Here is an 18,030-nt window from a genome sequence, read left to right on the forward strand (position 1 = left end):
TGAGTAGTTACAGCTTGGTTGTGTGGTGTGGGTCAATTCTATAGAAACCACACACTGATATTTAGATTGGTGGTTTAGAATTAAACGTTGTTTTTATTCTTCTAGTGGTTTTTAGAAGTTCTGGCCACTCGTCACTTTGATGTATTACATTTTTCCTATTGTATATGTTGAAAAAAGAAAGGTAAACCAGATCCTAATTTTAAGATGAAGAAAGTGAGATAAACGGAAGGATGAATTCAGGGCAACAGTTGTGAACACAGCCGCTTGTGAGAAATCCAGCAGTCTCACAATGTTAGGGAGATGCTAATGGTTGCAGTTTACATCAGAGCAGAGAGACACTTAATTCCTTGCATATTTGCTCTTGTAGTTTTTGTTTACATAAAGGTTAAAAAACACACTCACAGCTCTATGTGCTGCAGCCCCGCGGACTCAACTTCAGACACCAAAAAGCCAAAGCTTAGTGGCGGACGATAAGCTTCGAGTGGGCAATCGCAGCTCCCTCAGGAGAGGAGCTTAGGGAGCTGGGCAGCTGTAAATGAAATGTGTTTTGTCAGGGGATTGGATTGGAGGACAAAACATGCAATTTTAAGGTGTCACTTAAGGCTGTGGAAACTTAAATGTTATTGAAAAAAGAAAATAACCGATTAGCTGATAATATAAAGTATCATCAGTTGCATCCATCACATCACAGCTTGATGTGTGACACAGTATCTGGTCTGTACTTAAAGATAGATAGCATGTTGTGGATTGTAAAACTTGTAATCAAATAATGTCTCCTTTGAAAAGTCGTACTCTGTAAATGTATTGTAATGCCAAACACTGGAACATGCGCTCAGTGTTAGAACAGGGACATGCTCTTGTCCTTGGGGCCTCTGCTTTTCCTCCCTGCCCCCTCCTGATCACTTCCATATGGGCTGGAAGCGGTCTGCATCTCCTGCACCGCACCATAAGTGATGGCTGATTAATGAGAGCAAGAGAAAGGGAACGAGAGGGAGAGGGGAGGCAGTAGGAGACAAATTAGGGGGGGAAATGGTTTTATGAAGACGGTGGGAGGGTGAGACAGTGGTACACAAAGTTATAAATTGAGTGGGTAGGTAAAAAAAAAAGATGGTGTGAGTTGAAAATTATAAACCTGCTGCAGAGCAATGAAAAGTATGCAGATGTGGCTGAATTGCGCCCCAGAGCTCCTCCATCCCCATGCTCCTTTCGTCCGTCCGTCTGAAGCCAGCTGCTCTTCTCCCTCAACAAACCCTCGGGTCATTCCTCAGCACTATCTTACCTCTCTCTCTCTTTCTTTCTTCCTCTCTCGTCCTCTTTCATAGCAGGGACTTCCCCTGGATTCCCCCACCCAGGCTTGGAAGCGCCCTCACTAACATTGACATGGCTCCGCTCGTATTGCTTCAGCTTCACAGGGTTTATCATCCTCTCCAAGCTTGGAAAGAACTGGCTCTGGTCATCCCGAGTGTATCAGTTTATTGTTGGATGGGTTACAGCCAAAAAGGCAAAACTGCAAAAGCCAAGGCAGTTTCAAAAGAGACATGGACACCATGGAAAAACAGAAAAGAAATACCTCTGTTGTGAGTCAGTCCAGTGTGTGTTAATCTGTTGTAATACAGACTGTATTGTGTGTGTGTGTGTGTGTGTGTGTGTGTGTGTGTGTGTGTGTGTGTGTGTGTGTGTGTGTGTGTGTGTGTGTGTGTGTGTGTGTGTGTGTGTGTGTGTGTGTGTGTGTGTGTGTGTGTGTGTGTGTGTGTGTGTCACACTGATCAAGTGGGTGTGTTGATGATGTTTCTAACACTGACACAACAGACACAAAAACAACAAATAGCATACAAATATCTCAGGAATTAAAAGAAGAGCCATACATAGCAGACACCGCAAACGACTTCAAGAGAGTTTTGCTTTATAAGGGCCAAGCACTGTGTCGATGTAACGGAAAAAAGAACACGTGAGCGGAATCAATAAGTCCTGCCTGCTGCTCTACCCCTCACCTGAACGCTCTGAAGATTTCTGCGTTGTCGAGAACGAGTCTGAGCGGAGTATCTGCTGCTGTGTTTTTCATTTGTGAAAGGTAAACTCCAGGGGAACTCCGCACCCCATTGTCAAGACATTCTCCGGAGTTCATGTCTAAAAAATGGCTATACTTATACTCATGCAGGGAAGATATAGAGATCAGCATTTCCATTGATCTTTGCTTGTGTAATCATTTCGTTTGCGGGCATAACGCAAAAAATATTTGGAACTTTCATTAAACTTTGCAAATATGCTAATCGAGTATACTGAAAAGATCCCTTTTGTTATTTCTGGTTTGATATTTCATCTCCTAATGATTCTTACAATTTTTCGAACAGTTATGAAAGAGTAAAACTAATTCAGAAGGTAAAAACGGAAGTCCCTGGGCTGTGGAAGGAAACCAGGGGAAACCCACACAGTCAGGGAGAAGATAGAAAACACACGTAAAGCAGTCACTGCATAACCATGTCTTCCTCATTATGAAAACCTGGTTGCAATTAGGTTTTCCACAAAACATATTCGCTGCTGCAGTTTAGTTGCACTGAAACATCTTTATGTAGGAAGAAGGGTCGTTTTGTCAATCTTGTCTGTCTCGAGGGGAACAGAGGAAACGGAAGAGGTGAACGAGAGAATGGCCAGCTGATTGAGCTCATGGAGCAGCTGAAAAGCTGACAGTGTCAGTGATTACATAGAAAACCATGAGAGGAAACATTCTGTTCTGTTCAGGCACATCCCCATTAAAAAAAAAATACTGAGAGTTGAATGAACTGTAAGTACTGTAGCTTGTTTTAGACGCCTTCAACAGATTGTAGCTGGTAGAGAAGATCCCACAGCTATGACACAAAGACTCTGGATTACAGGGCAAATCTCTGCATGGGGTCTTCAGTGTGTTATTGACAGAATCCTTTATATAACAGCAAATAACGGACGCATGCATAGACTCTGCTATAACAACAGTTGCTATATTGAGACTGTGAATGACTAATTGATTTATCATGCATTTTTCTTATTTCATTAATTTACTGAATTGAGTGATCAATGACATTTCAGACGGTAGTTCAAATTCATCATAGTTTACCTGAGCCCGAGGTGTATGTTTATTATTTCGACAAAAAGAACCAGTGAAGCGGCATTTGTGACTTTAGAAACTGAAACAAGTGGATATTGGGATAATTTGCTATATGGAGCAGTTGATTATCATAATTGCTGCAGGATACTCCATCTTTTTTAGTAGTTCATCTTCAGTCAAACGCTTAATAAAATGTGTTCTGTAGTTTTTGCCTAATCCTGTAAACAGGCAATTAGAAGGACAAGCAGCAATGAAAACCTAGCCACCTTGGTATTAGTGTAGACATTTAAGTTAAAATATGAGCGTCTGTATCAGGAGAGAAAAGGCCTAATTGTTGCAGTCCAGAAACCTCAGTCCCACCAGGTCAAGGTTTTAAAGGAGATTTTGTGTCCTTCAGCTGTACTGGACATTCAGCCTTCATTACATACTGTACAGGATGTATCAAAGTGTCGCAAATATCGGAAAAGCTGCAAAAACAAATGCACGGTGTCCTGTTATAGATGATCAGTAGTATTAAAAAGTTTTATTCAGATGACAAATTGATGAATTGAACTAAACATGATGATTGGATTCTGGAAACAAAGGTTTTCCCAATGTTATATGAAAATTAGTTCCTTCCTCATGAATAAAGATATTTGATGAATCTGCTTGAACTCTTACCAGTCTACTAGAGGTCACAGTCAGTGATTCACCACTTTCAGAAGGAGCAGTGTAGCTGGCATGACAAAAATGAAATCATCCTTCATTGCTTGGATTTGTCAAATTGTTTTTGGCAGAAACTATGTGTGAGATCTTAGACTCCCCCCTTTTTTGGTTTCGTTTCTATTTTTAGACAAGCCGGTTGCCTAGTTACGTAACTTTGGCCCATCAGCAATGAAATTAGTCATAATTTCCATCCATAGTGGTGATTCAGCGAGTTGGTACAATCAGACAATGTGTCACGGATGTCCTGCCTGGCCTTTTGTGTTTGTGTTCTTTACTGGGGTCAAGAACACCTAACTTTACATATAACATAGCAACGTATAAAAATATATAACAATAAATCCATACTCTTTCTCCAGTCGCTAGACAGATTCATCTGCTTCGCCCTTTTTCCAGGAGCATCACAGATATAAATATCTCTCTACCCTCTTTCCACCCAGACCATGCTCCCTCACCCTGTGCCACACCCCACCTGATGTTTGCAGGATGTGACATCATGGCAGCGAAGCCCCAGGAACCACTTTGTTCCTCTTTGAAGTCAGAACCGTTCTAAACTCAGATCCTCATTAACATTAATGAGGGAGATGAAAATAGACTCATCTCATATCCTGTTATCCATTCCTATACTTACTCGTCACATCTGAAGATAGTTACTGTGTGTGTGAGTGTGTGTGTGTTTGTCAGTGTTTCTGTTTGTGGGTTTTCGTGTGTGTGTTCTTGAATGAATGGTAAACAGGTGCATGCACCCTTAACAGGCGATTCATGTCCATGTGTTACTGTCAAATATCTGATTAATTAAAAGGATTCAGTGTGATATGGGCCAATTAGTTCATGGCCAACCCTAGACTGCAAATAACCTTTCTTAAGGAGTTTATGGTCTCAAACGTTATAGTTTCATGTGTTCAGCATTACAGCATTATGTAAATGATGGTCTCATTAAGAGCAAAGAAATGCATCTTGGCAGGGGCACCATCCAGCTGGTACAGTCCAATGGGTGCAGGCTGCTGTTGTAGGTAGGCGTGTAGTGTTCATGAGCCCTCAGTCAAGACATTTGGTGAATACATTGAAAGTACATTAACATTAACATACATTTACAATTGAAATGGTCTTCAATTGATTTTACAGATTGTTTCAATAAATATGTATGTGTTTTTCAGTACTAATAAGCAACATAACAATTAAGTGATGCTATCGGAAACTGGAGAAAGTGTCGAACTTGTGTAGCTTCTCTGTGGGTGCATAGTTTTTTTGGGAGATTGTAAAGGCTTCATTGCCGTTCAAAGCTGGAAACATCCAATGTTGTTTTCATGATAAGTTTCTTATCATATAAAATCCCAATATGGACACATTAACAAAATTAAACACCTGATTTTCAATGGAGGGTTGTTTAAAATGAATTCATAATTAACACAGTTGTACAGATGTTGGTAATGAAGGGCTTACTCAAGCTCATCCGATTGGTCTGTTGGTTATGCCAGACAAAAAGATTCACTGTTCTTGGCAAAGGAACACCACTTCCTGTAGACACGCTGACATGGAGCTTGGCAGCAGCGTTGGCTCAGTGGAGAGAGAGTGAAGTGGGGGGCAGCTGATGTGCTCTGAGGAAGGGTTAACAGGGAGACGTGGGGGGCCAACGAGTCTAGATTACACCACTCAAGTACTCAACAAGGGGAAATCCACATTTCCGTGTGATTGACTGACATCATGCCCCCGTGGGGGATGCAGAGACAATTGGCCGATGCATAAGCACGTAAAGCTTGATACTGAATGTCAATGATCTCGATGAGGCATGGTAATGAAAGTGAAAGATAAGATATGTCTCGTCTGCTGCTCTCTGTGCTCCTCTTATACTTTTAAAGATGATTTTCTCTCCGTATACGTGGAGTTGTGCATGTGTTGCTCTTGCAGCCGCCACATTTTCTGTTTCTCATCACTCTTTGGGAGGAATATTTCCGGCTTGTAGCTCACTGCAGTTGTAAAGAAGAGGAAAAAACCCCGAAGCCTTCAGCTGAATCACACACACTCATAATCACCCCCCACACGAGTGCAGACCGCAGTACATTCACTGCACAAAAATGTACAGTTTACAAGTGTGCACACTAGTGCTGATTTTTGTCAGCTATTTTTAGAAAGTCTGTTTAGCTTATCATTGCAGCATAGTATGGCTGGTCAGCAGCTGTGTTTTAGGAGCTTGAGAGTGTCGTCCACTAACCAGGAGGTCGGTGATTTGACCCTCAGCTCCTCCAATCGTCATTCCTGTCCAAGTGTTCATGGACAAGACACTGAAGCCCAACTTACCCTCAGTGATGTCTGATGGAAAAAGCGCTGCGTGAAGAATTGGAAAAGCTCTATATAAATACAGTCCAGTTACTTACATTACCCCAGACATGTCATCCTCATCATCGTCATCTTCATCTCAGCTTATGCAAACCGCATGGTATCTCTCATCGGTTATTCTGGATTTTTTTACCTGTTTGCCCAAACATCCCTGTGTCTGAATCTACAGAGAAACAGAAAAGGAAGTCATGGTTGTGGAAGTGGAGGTGGAGCTCTCTTAACTTCACCGAAAATAATTACACATCAGTTTGAACTTCCTGATTATGACCTACACCTTTTAAAGTACAGTGTAGAGACCTGATTGCTGCTCTGAGCCTTTGCGGGAAACCCTTTAGAGACATGAGGTTTAATAATGTGCCTGTGGAATATGTAGAAATCCTCTCTCTGAGTAGTGAGTCATGAATTAATGATCCTTCCTCCATTTTTTTGCTCCACTATGCCAGCTAGCACCAGCTCCTGTCTGTTTCTACTCACAGGCAAGTTCTGGACCGAGACTTAAACTCAGCATCCACACACCTTTTATTGGAAAAGCCTAGACATTGAGGCGTAATGTAAGTTTGTCAGCTGCTGCAGAGTGTTAACCCAGTTTCAGCTTCTCTAATCATAATGAAACACATTAGCAGAGGTGTGAGCGTGAGTGTGAAATCTGGATGCTTGTGATGACGGTGTGGATATGGATACACACTGTACATGAGGGTGTGTCCTTGAGTCTAGTACAAGAACAGAATGCACACAGGTGATAAATGTGTCCGAGCTGTTTGAAGCAGATCCTGTGTTTTTCTGTCTTTTTTCCCACCCGGATAGAGACGCATATGGAGTAGCTTTGGAGACTGTTTGCACTGGAGTGTCTGCATGTGAATGTGTTCATACCAACATTTAGTTTTAGTTTCCATTTTTTTTTTTTTTATCCAACCTAAATCCGGATGTAGTTATAGGAACATAATGTGGGAATCTTTTAGCCCATTTACACTCCGATAAGACTTGACCACATGAGAGTGCATGTGTGATGCACTCAAGATGCATTAAAGACCTTGGGTGGTTTGGCAGAGGTCGTCAGGGACACTTTGTGACCACACTGAACACAAGTGTAAATGCAGTTGTGTTGTCAGTCCCCATATAACAACTACGTGGGCGGAAATTATGATGGTGATGTTTTTCATTTCAGGCACGCGACTGGTCTCACCTATTTTCTCTACGGGCACGAGCAGTTCAAGGCAAAACAGTGAAAATTATCTTTCACTGGAGTTTCAATGTTGTCTGTCAAATGTGTCACAAGCCTAAATATTTGCAGCACTTCCTGTTTCAAAGTAAAAGCAGTCCTGGCATTTAGTTGAGTAAATAGGCCTAATTTTATAGAGGAAATACAGATGTCATACCACAAACATCATGTAGCAGCCTCGCAGCAGACCTACAACAGACGTGAACGTGATGAAGCAGATCAGTGAAAGAGACATCACGTGCTGCACATGCAACCAGTGTGGCCCAGGCATCAACAAGTTAACATATACCTTTTTCAAGAAACTCCCGGTGAAGATGAGATCAATCGAAAAAGCAATAACACAATAATTAACACAATAACGCAGTGTCACGGCTGGCTAATATCATCTTCTTGTGCATTGTTCCGTTTTGGACTTTGGAAAATGAGAAGAAGATGTGACATGAGCCTGACAAAGTAATGACCTATTCACAATTATGACTCATAGTATTAGTAGGCATCTGAATAGAGGTCAATTTATCCTCTTGTCGTTTACCCCTGGCCCTCTTCACTGCTTTTTCTGAATCTCTCCCCCTGTATCCTTCTTTTCCCCTTTCTCTTCATGGCCTATTCAAGTTGTCAGTATTGCAGTGATGTACAGAGATTCATATCGCCAAGCCGCTTTCTTCTCACCTGTTTTCCCCTCGGTTTTGCTCTGCTATCAGCAGTTTTAGCAGAAGTCATGCAATGAATAATTGACTGTTTCCCTCCCTGCAGTCTGTCACATCCTCTTGCACAGCAGCCCATTGCTCACATCATGGATGTAGTAACACACACCTCACACATTGAAGGAATAAAGAATATATATTTAAGTTAATAATGTGTTTTTTATATGGGTGAATAGTATATAATGTTTTTTTTCTCTGTCTCCTCTCCATACAGTGAACAGAGTATCTGCCAGGCGCGAGCCGCTGTCATGGTGTACGACGATGCCAATAAGAAGTGGGTCCCAGCCGGTGGTTCCACTGGCTTCAGCAGAGTCCACATCTACCACCACACAGGCAACAATGCCTTTCGCGTGGTGGGACGCAAGATCCAAGATCATCAGGTCAGTGCATCAAACAAAGAGCCTGCACCCACATTGAACCCTGTTTGCGTAATGCATGAACTCAGCTGGAATTTTTTATTTACAGTTGACAGTTCAGTTTAGTGAGTTAATAAAATATTCCAAAAGATTACAAAAAGAATGATAATTTACCACATTATCAGCTCCAGTGTTTATGTTTCATTAGACTCTTGGCTTTTGGCACAACGAGATCAGAGTGTGTGAATTTTGTTGTGAATCGTCAAAGAGTTTTTGGAGCAGGCGAACAGAGCTAGTGAGCGACAGAGTGAGAGGTGAAGATCTTTACTCCTTGACTTTATCTCCATTTGAGCTCCCGGGCCACAAATCTCAAGTTAGCTTGGCTGTCACATACACTTCCCCAAACCTTTTCCGAAACTGATATTTTATGTCAGTTAATGCTCTCAGCACTTCAGCACAGCTAAACAGGACGAAGATGCTGGTGATGCTAAAATTCATTATTTACTAGACATTATGGTTGTGCACTATTCCCTTTTGAATTGTGCTGTCAACATATGCTTTTTCTGTAATGTTGTTGTGGTGTAATATCTTTTTTTTACTAATGTTATACTGAAAAGATTCTTTTAGCAAAATAAATAGCATGTTGAGAAGGCGTTTGAGACTCAGCAATTGACAAACTGAAGTAAAAAGGCTAAGTTAACATAATATGTTAACTAGTTAATTAGTCAATTTATTTTATTTAAATATGTCAATTTATCATTTATCATGGTCCATCGAGAGTTCAGCTTCTGCTTTGCTGACTGTGACAGTTGAAGGTCCATCAGATACGATTCACTCATCATCTTTTAGACACACTATGTCTGCCCAGGTGTTTCCTCAGGTTACATGTTACAGCTTTTGCCGATGTGTCAGGCTCCTATCACATTAACCCCTCTCAGAAGAGAAAAAACAACATTAGGTCCGGCTGCCAGTGTAGAACGCAAAATGGATATTCAATTGCAAGCGTTACTGACCCTGTTGTCTTTGCTAACAGCTGTTGCGAGGATATTCTGCATTTTACAATGATACAACTATTCACATGTGTAGGAGACAAGCTGTTATTCAAGTATTTCCTGCTCACACCGGCACATGCATATCCAGTGTACATGACTTGTCAATGGATATACATTTAAGGGTTAGGGTTAGTATGGACAGTGATTAAAACTGATACAGTGCCAAAACACTTGTGTGTACAGGGATTCATTTAGATAAAAATGCAGTTTTCAAACAAAATGTAGTAGATGGATGTAGCCTGAACGAGCTGGGTGATTTAGTGCTTGCTCATTGTTGAAGCTGTTCTTTATGAAAGTAAAGTAAAGTGATAATGTACAAATAAAATTGAATTGAATCAATTCAGTCAATACCGTTCAAAGTAAGTTGGGTATCAAAGCCAGCCCAAGCCAATCTAAAGAATGTTGTGTCTCCAGGTGGTGATAAACTGTGCAATCCCCAAGGGTCTGAAGTACAACCAGGCCACTCAGACCTTCCACCAGTGGCGTGACTCCAGACAGGTCTACGGCCTCAACTTTGGCAGCAAGGAGGACGCCAACGTATTTGCCAGCGCCATGATGCATGCCCTGGAGGTGCTCAACTCCCAGGACTCTGGTAAGACTGACTTATACAGTAAATGGGTTTCAAGGCAAAGTTTGATCCACAACTGGGGGACACTTGGTATATATGGGTGTCGTCTTGGTTGTATAGTTCGGTTCAGCCACTGTTTTTATGTCAGTTGTGACCTGCTAATGACTCGCAGAGGAAAATTAGCAGTAAGGTGCTAATCAGCATTTGATATTATACATGGTTGCTTGCAAAAAAAAGTCAAGCGTTCTTTATAACCAGTGGACCTGCATTTTAAATTGTGGATCATCAACCAAACAATGTTGAGCCATCAGATATGTGTTTTACATGAACTGGATAACTGAGCAGTACATTTAAGTTGTTGCTGCAGCTTGAACACTTAATACCGCTGATAAGTCTCTGGTTTCATTGTTGCTGTGTGTGCTGGAGGAACAGAGTGGACCACACGGGATGGAACATGATTTGAAACATTCAGGATAAAGAGAAACATCTGTCAACAGTGAAAACATGATTTTTTAAGTGAGCTACAGTTACTAATGGGTTAAGTAGAAACAATGATTCGAGTTAATTCCCCTCAAAGGGAGAGAGAGAGCTGCAGTTACTACAGCCGTGAGTTCCTTTAATCAAAACTTCCATTTGGAGCTGCCTGTCTGAGAGCACAGCAGGCAGCTAATGATAGACGGCTCCTGGTAACAGCATGACTTAATGGGATGATGCATTCTTAGCATCGTTGAGCATGATTGGTACTTACGTGTGGCAATTCTGAATTTGTAACCTTTTAAATTGAGCATTGATCTAAGTGTAAAAAGGATGACATTCTGGCAACAGGCTGCCAGTGTACTAAGAGAATGTTTGGAAGGAGTTAGAATTCATGACACACACACACACACACACACACAAATACAAATAAATACACACACGCACTGTGCTTCAAGTGGTACACCCTGACCTTGGCTCTCTGAAACATGTTCTCATTACGAAGCTACATCCTCTGGCTGTGTCTACATTTTCATACCTGCCAGAAGGGATTAGAGGAGGAGGAAGAGGAGGAAGAGGAGGAAGTGGAGGAAGTGGAGGAGGAGGAGGAGGAGGAGGAGGAGGAGGAGGGCGGCTGAGGTTTCTTACACAGATGATTGTGTGTTGTCTGTGTGCGTTCCCACAGTGAACAGTGCCCTGCTTGAAGCTGAACTTTCTGCTGATTACTCTCCCCTCATCACCCCCCCTGCTTTCTTTTTACTTTGCTGTTTTTAATCCAACAGAGACGCAGCAGAGATTTTAATTGCAGCTAGTTTGTATGTGTTTGACTCCAGATGCTGTTCCACATGACCCACAATGCCCCACATCCTTTCATGTTCCTCTCTGTTCCTCTTCTCTCCTCTCCCCACACTATAATCCCATCCAATAATTAAGATGGTAGTCATGCACCTCATTATGCTAAAGGTGCTAACTTTGCTGTGTGTGTTCGCGTGTGTGTGTGTGGCTTGTTTGTGTGTGAGGATGAGAGACAGAGGGTAAAAATTGGGTCATTGCACTTGTTTCAAATATTCCAATATCCATCCATCCATCTAGTCATTCATCTATTTTCTATATCTCTTATCTTTTGAGGGTTGTCGGAGCTGGGGTTGATCCCAACCGAAAACATAAAATATTTTTTAACAGGGGTTAAATGATTTTTATAATTTCATTTGGAACGACTCTGTAGTTCACCTCGGTTTTATAGGCAAGATAATTTTGTAACCTTTAACCTATCAGCGTCCTGCATGGGTCCACTTTTGTAAACCTGCTCAGTACCCCTTAACTGCAATCATCTCCAAGTCAAATCTGGACCCATCAGTACATATGACCCGTGACCCATTATTAAACACACATGCTACATACACAGTCATTCACATCAAATGGGTTTTGTCCTCCTTGTCCTCCTGTTTCTGTGGTTGAGTTGTTGTCCTGGAAAAGGATCTGAACAGTCGAGGGACCTGTGTTTCTGCAGCTGTCAATGTGTTTCCTCAGTGACAACGAGCCTAGCTTATTGTGGCCATAAAAGCTAATACATTGTGGCACATTTTACAACCAGCAAAGCCACTGAGAACAAATTCCCCATTGGATATTTCTGTCTTTATGTGATCTATTTTGATGCTCCAGCAAATAGATAGGTCTGCAGTGACAGTTTTGTAGCGGAAGTGATGGTAAACTAGCTGGTGTCATAGGTTTTCACAAAAAAACTAATCCTTCTGGCTGAGTAAGTTTAATAGAAGCTGATCTAGATGTTTACCGTTTTACCCACCTATGTTTATATTACATTTTTAACTATGACTTTCCTTGTGTATTTAGATGAACATATTTTTTGTTACACTACTTTTTTGGAAGTCTACCCATCCTGCAAGTAACTGACCTGGTGCAGGACTCTACCTGTTGACACATTTTTTTCCACCTGCAACTCTCCCATATATTCTCAATATACACTCCTCCGCATGACAGACAGAGACAAAGTCAGCAACAAGCTGAAGAACACTGAGTGAAGGTTTTAGTCGTCAAAGAGCCTGATCCTCAGCAGCGGGGCTAGACTGAGAGAGAACAAAATCAGAGAGTCGTGTCGGGCAATAAGTTATACAAGGTGACCAGAACTTTTTTACCGCTTGTCAGTTTGAGAGGAAAAAATAAAAAGTCCTTAAAGGATGAGTGTGTGGACACATTCCTTGTATCTGTTATACCTCTTTTACACCGAAATTAGCAGGTAATAGTTTTTTAAAGCTGGATAAACCCACTTAAAAGACATGGAGAGGAGTCAATATTGAATTTTCCCCAGTTAGCTATGGGTTAGGGTTAGGTTCGATAATCGCAAATTGTTCTCAAGATGTAAAAAACATACACAAGTGTTCACGAGTCATGCCGTTATGCAGAAAAAGTGCAGCGTCAGCATCTAGACTGCTAGATGTAGAAGTTTTCATCACTGCCGTTTAGAGCTATTAAAAACCTGTGTTGATGTAGAGTCATTTGACCCAGGAGCGAATGCGGATTGTATCTATTCCCTTCTCAGACAAAAGCTGTTGTTGTTTGCAGGTTTTGTTTGACCAGTATAAAATGGACTTTAAAGAGGCAAGCCATGGATAAATACAGTAGTCTTACTCATCCCCAGGACAACCTAAAACCTTTCAAAATCATATTTCTCTTTCTTTGCTTCCCCTTCTCTCCTTCTCCTCGCTTCTCGATTTAGATTTTTTTAAAGATATATTTTGGGCACTAAACCCTTTATTGATTGGACTGAATTTAAGCATTTACGGTGTGTAGAGAGAGCGGTGAAAGAAACGCAGCAAAGATCATAAATGAACCTGAACGGCCGCTGCAGTCCATTTTTACCTTCTTTTTTTTTGCCACTTTCTCATTCATCTCACACACTGCGCTTCTTTGCCTCACTCCTGTCTCCCTCCCTTTGGCCTCACCCCCTGTCTCAGCGGTTCATCCAGCTGCCTACAGAAGCCCCAGGAAGGTGACAGGGATTCCCCTTTCACCCCACTGTTTTGCTAATATATTTGTGTCCTGACAGCTGCTCCCGGTGTGGCGTCTATTCCGGTCCAAGTCATCTGTGGACATGACACTCCTCCCCGGCACACAGAGGTTCGCCCTCCATCACTCACTCAGTGGGTGTTAAAGCCCTGCCATACGAGCGAGGGTCAGGTCACTTATTTTCGGCATGCATTTGTTGCGCGTGGTGATATGTGCCGTGTGAATGATAAAGTGGGAGCTTTTAATAATCCTTGTGAAGTCTTACCTGTGATGCCTGTATGTGCTAGCATCTCTGTTTGGACCTCCCATGGAAGCTGCTGTTGGTTTGACTTGTTTTTGTGAATCTCTCAAGTCACATAGACAGAAAGTGCAGTAAGTGCTTTAGCTAACTAAGCTTTCCTGTTCATGGTTTACAGGAACAGCTCGATAATCTTTGGAGACATACAGTAAATCACATCCGGTCAATCCGAGCCGGAGAGGACAGTTTAAAGAGAACAAGACAAACAGCTGGATGAGCATAGTAATGGCCTCTCTTAGCTAGCTTCTTCTTTTATATTTACAGTCGTCTTCACTTTATGGGCCCGATTTGGATCCTGTTCTTTACTCTTTGCGAGTCCCTTCTCTTCTTCTCGGCCTGAGAGCACTTTTATAACGATGGAGTATAGGGCCTGACTGAAGACTTAAAAAATCGGAGGTTTTGCAAAATAAAGTCATGATTAATTAAAAAGAAGACATAATATTACGAGAATAGATGAAATAAAGTAAAAAGATTTCCCGAAATATGCAGAAAGGAGAACCTGAGCTCAATCGAGTTCTTATCTTTCAGATGTAACTGACGATGTCCAGCGACCACTAACAAACATTTACTCCCCCGTGAACGGTACTCCAAATCTATATGGCTTTCTTCAGAATAGGCCTGATACTTATGGTAATGTGGAGCTGATGAGCAAAAGTATTTTGTTATGAATCCAACCTATTTTAACCCGAGTGACAGGCCCTGCTAAAAGTCCTCCTCTAACATCAGTCACAGACTAACATTATTATTAATTCTTGTAACATGATTTTATCCTCGACTTTTCATGTATTATCAAAACTTTATTCTCAAAATCTTGTTTTTTTCCTTAAAGTGTGTGGATGTGTGAATAATTGTAATCTCTTTCTTAGAAGTATCGCGTTGGCGTGTTTTTTTTTTTTTCTTTAACCAGTTTTTCACTTTACTTGAATAATCTTGTTTCAGCTTTTATCTTTGTCTGTTTTTCAATGACTCCAGTTTTAGATTAAAAAGGCACAGAAGATTTGCTGCTACAAAAACATTTATGCTGTGATCAAAACAGATTATGGGAGATCAAGAGGATGATGGTAAACTGGTATTTAATAAGGGGCAACTTCTCTTCTCCTCCGCTTCAAGAAGAGTTAATATTTGTATCCGTAACCAATTCAAATCCCACTGGCATGACACCCAAATGTTTTTGAACCATTGTTATTATAGTGTATTTTTTCATGGCACCCACCCAGTTATTCCCACCCGCATGTGCACGCATGCACTTAACAGCTGAAAATTCCATCATTCATATCAGTAGACCACAAAGACTCGACCTAAATGAGACGTTCTGGTCTTCAGAGGGTTTCCTATTTGGGTCCTCCTGACCAAGTGTCTGTATGTGAGTGAGACTTGTATGTATGTAGTCCACACACACACAAACACACACGGGCGGTTGTGGCCGAAGTGGTAGAGCAGTCATCCTCTAACCAGAAGATAGGCGGTTCTATCGCATTCCAAAGTGTCCTTGGGCAAGGTACTGAACCCCAAATTGTCCCTTATAGAAAAAAATGTGCTGCTCATAGATGCACTGTGAGTTTGGAAGGGTGAAAGGGAAATTGTACTGTAAAGTGCTTTGAGTGGTCATAAAGACTAGCAAAACCTCTATATAAATACAGACCATTTACTATTTACATGTATACATATATATACAGCATACTGGAGGAGCCGGGTTTCGAATCACAGACTGGTTGGTGGACAGCCGTTCCACCACCTGAGCCACAGCCAAGTTTGCTGACTTTAAAAAGCAGCGCATGGCAGAATAACCATTCTAACAGGAAGACTTGATAAAAAATGATATGTTGATATGAGCACTGTTCTGTATCTTGACCACAGTGAGAATTATTGTATCACAACTCTGACAAATAAGCCTGAGACTGATCTGATGTATTCATGTGAATCATAGCATCTCAGCACCATGTGAAAACCAACCAATAAACTGTGTCCAAGCACTCAGATAATTCAAATGTGTGAGTCTTTGTTTAATGTTTTGACAAAGAAAACCAGCTTCGTGTTTCCTGGAACTATTGCTTGCACACACGTGAGTGAGTCAGCTGAAGGAATCACAGAATAGTTTCCATCTTTGCAAGGCAAATGTGACTGTAGTGACTGTTGACATGTGGAGAGGGAGAGTGTGTGTGTGTGGATGATTACAATTTAGGACAGGCTAACTCTTTCAGGTTCTGCAACATGTGTGTGCATTTATATGACTTTTGGCACCACAGACCATTTTCCTCATCTTGCTTTGCGTCACTGAAACTAGCTATTGCTTCATTCATTCATTCGTCCTGTATCTTACCTGAAGAAAACAACGAGGTAGAGACTTCATACATGTTGCAGGTACATGATGAGAAAAACAGGATTTAACGAGTTTAGTAAAACCACTGGCAACTATAGTGTGATTCAGTCATTTAAGTTTTTTTTTTTAATGAGAGCCCCCAATAAAAGACAGCAGTGAGGTGATGTCAAGGGGTAAAAAAACAGTAAGGGTCTCATAGATAACTTAAAAACAGCGTGCGTTATAGAGACAGAGGGCCAGCCTTAGCATGTAACTTTCAATGATGAGCATTGTAGTTGTTAACTTACTCTTGATTTGGAACAAAGTGACGTAGTGTCTGTACTGTGAGCTCAAACAGGGACACTTGGAGAACCTGCCACACACACACACACACACACACACACACACACACTTTGTTCATCAGTGTTTCTCCTCTCTCCTAAAAAGGCCAAAGTAGAGCTGGATGAAAGGACGGGATTAGGAGAGGGACGGAGGGGTCACAACTGGCCAGGCGTCTGTCTGTGTTGTGGTCTGGCTTGTAAGCCGCTCCTCTGAGGGCATGGCAAGGACGTAGAATGTGAAGGGGATGAAAGGGACAAGGTGAAATACAGAAGGTCTCAGGTATAAGGCTGGGATGACCTGCAGATGATTGACGGGATGTGGAAAAAATAGAAGTGGTTTGGAGGGTTGATAGATTTGTGTCGTAACTCTAACCCTGTCCACATCACACAAAAACAACTTTGTCCTGGCCTAACCTGTGTCACTCTGCTGGACGTGTGAACAGCTCTCTGCTAATAAAACCACTTTGTGTTGAAAAGGAAGAATGTGACCTGCAGCATGACTGTCATATCTTTGTGGAAACGGACGGAGCGCAGCAGCCCTGTGGCTAAATATTTATATCTGTCTCTATAGCTGTTGTTCTGGCTCTGTGCCTTTAATTTCTTTGGCTGATAGACACACACACACACACACACGCAGTTGTAGTCTTAGCTGTTGTGGATCATTTTTATATTATCTGAAAAGCCGAGCTGTGAGGTAGGGCAATTATCGCAATATAATTATCATTCATATCAATTCAGCGAAAGTTCATAAATATTGTTTAAGTACAATTGGGATAAATACCATATAATTGATCCCGCTAAGATGTGTTTAATGCCACATCCTTAAATATTTTTTATCTCCATATATCGGCCATCTCTACTGTGAGGTCCGAATCTACATACTTCAGCTGTTTACCTTTGCTTCATAGAAAAAAATTTAACCTAAAAAACATAAACTTTTCAAAGTCAAATTTTTGTGTTTGGAAAAAATCTGTAAAAGTGATATGGTAGAGGAAGTGGAAAAAAAAAGGGGTTTTGATCTGCCCCCTGATCCAGATATGTACCAAAATGTAATGGGTTATTCCATGACCCGTACCACATCCTGGCGGAGGTACAAATCTGTCATTTCTGAGAATCCCTTTGTGACATTTTGGTCTTGTAATGTGCTTCTGTTACTTTCTCCCTTAGAAGCTAACTTTTGAAATAAAAGCACTTGGATAAAAGTACAATATTTAAAAAGTTGTGTAGTAAAAGTATAAAGAATTAGTGCTACGCTTGCATATATGCTCTCTCATTCCTTCTTAAATAGAGCAAACAATTTATTCTTCATGGACTCACCAGAAGAGCAGGATCTGAGCCTCTGCTCTATTTGTATTCACAGCCAGACTCAGATTTGGCAGCAACTAGTCTCCGCAGAGACGTATGAAAACTTGCTAAGTGGGGATTGTCACTTATTTTGTTTATCTTTATGGTTCTTGCCAACAGTGCACCATGTGGCTCTCCATCATGTGAAACTTTAGAGGAGGGGAGGGGTTGAAATCCGAGAGAGCTGGGGGGGTTGCAGGAGGGCAGAGAGACTCGCTGAGCGACTTGTC

General features: G+C 41.4%; 1 protein-coding gene across 4 annotated transcripts in view; it reads left to right on the forward strand.

Moving 5' to 3' along the window:
- Window positions 1–18,030, forward strand: part of enah (ENAH actin regulator) — a 119,326-nt gene that overhangs the window by 52,561 nt on the left and 48,735 nt on the right. For all 4 annotated transcript variants that reach the window (XM_062411472.1, XM_062411471.1, XM_062411473.1 and 1 more), the window contains exons 2-3: window positions 8,259–8,424; window positions 9,867–10,044. In XM_062411472.1, the coding sequence (XP_062267456.1) occupies window positions 8,259–8,424; window positions 9,867–10,044 (344 nt within the window). The remainder of the gene's footprint in view (window positions 1–8,258; window positions 8,425–9,866; window positions 10,045–18,030) is intronic.

The sequence above is a fragment of the Platichthys flesus genome, chromosome 18 (assembly GCF_949316205.1).
Source record: "Platichthys flesus chromosome 18, fPlaFle2.1, whole genome shotgun sequence".
Classification (NCBI taxonomy): domain Eukaryota; kingdom Metazoa; phylum Chordata; class Actinopteri; order Pleuronectiformes; family Pleuronectidae; genus Platichthys; species Platichthys flesus.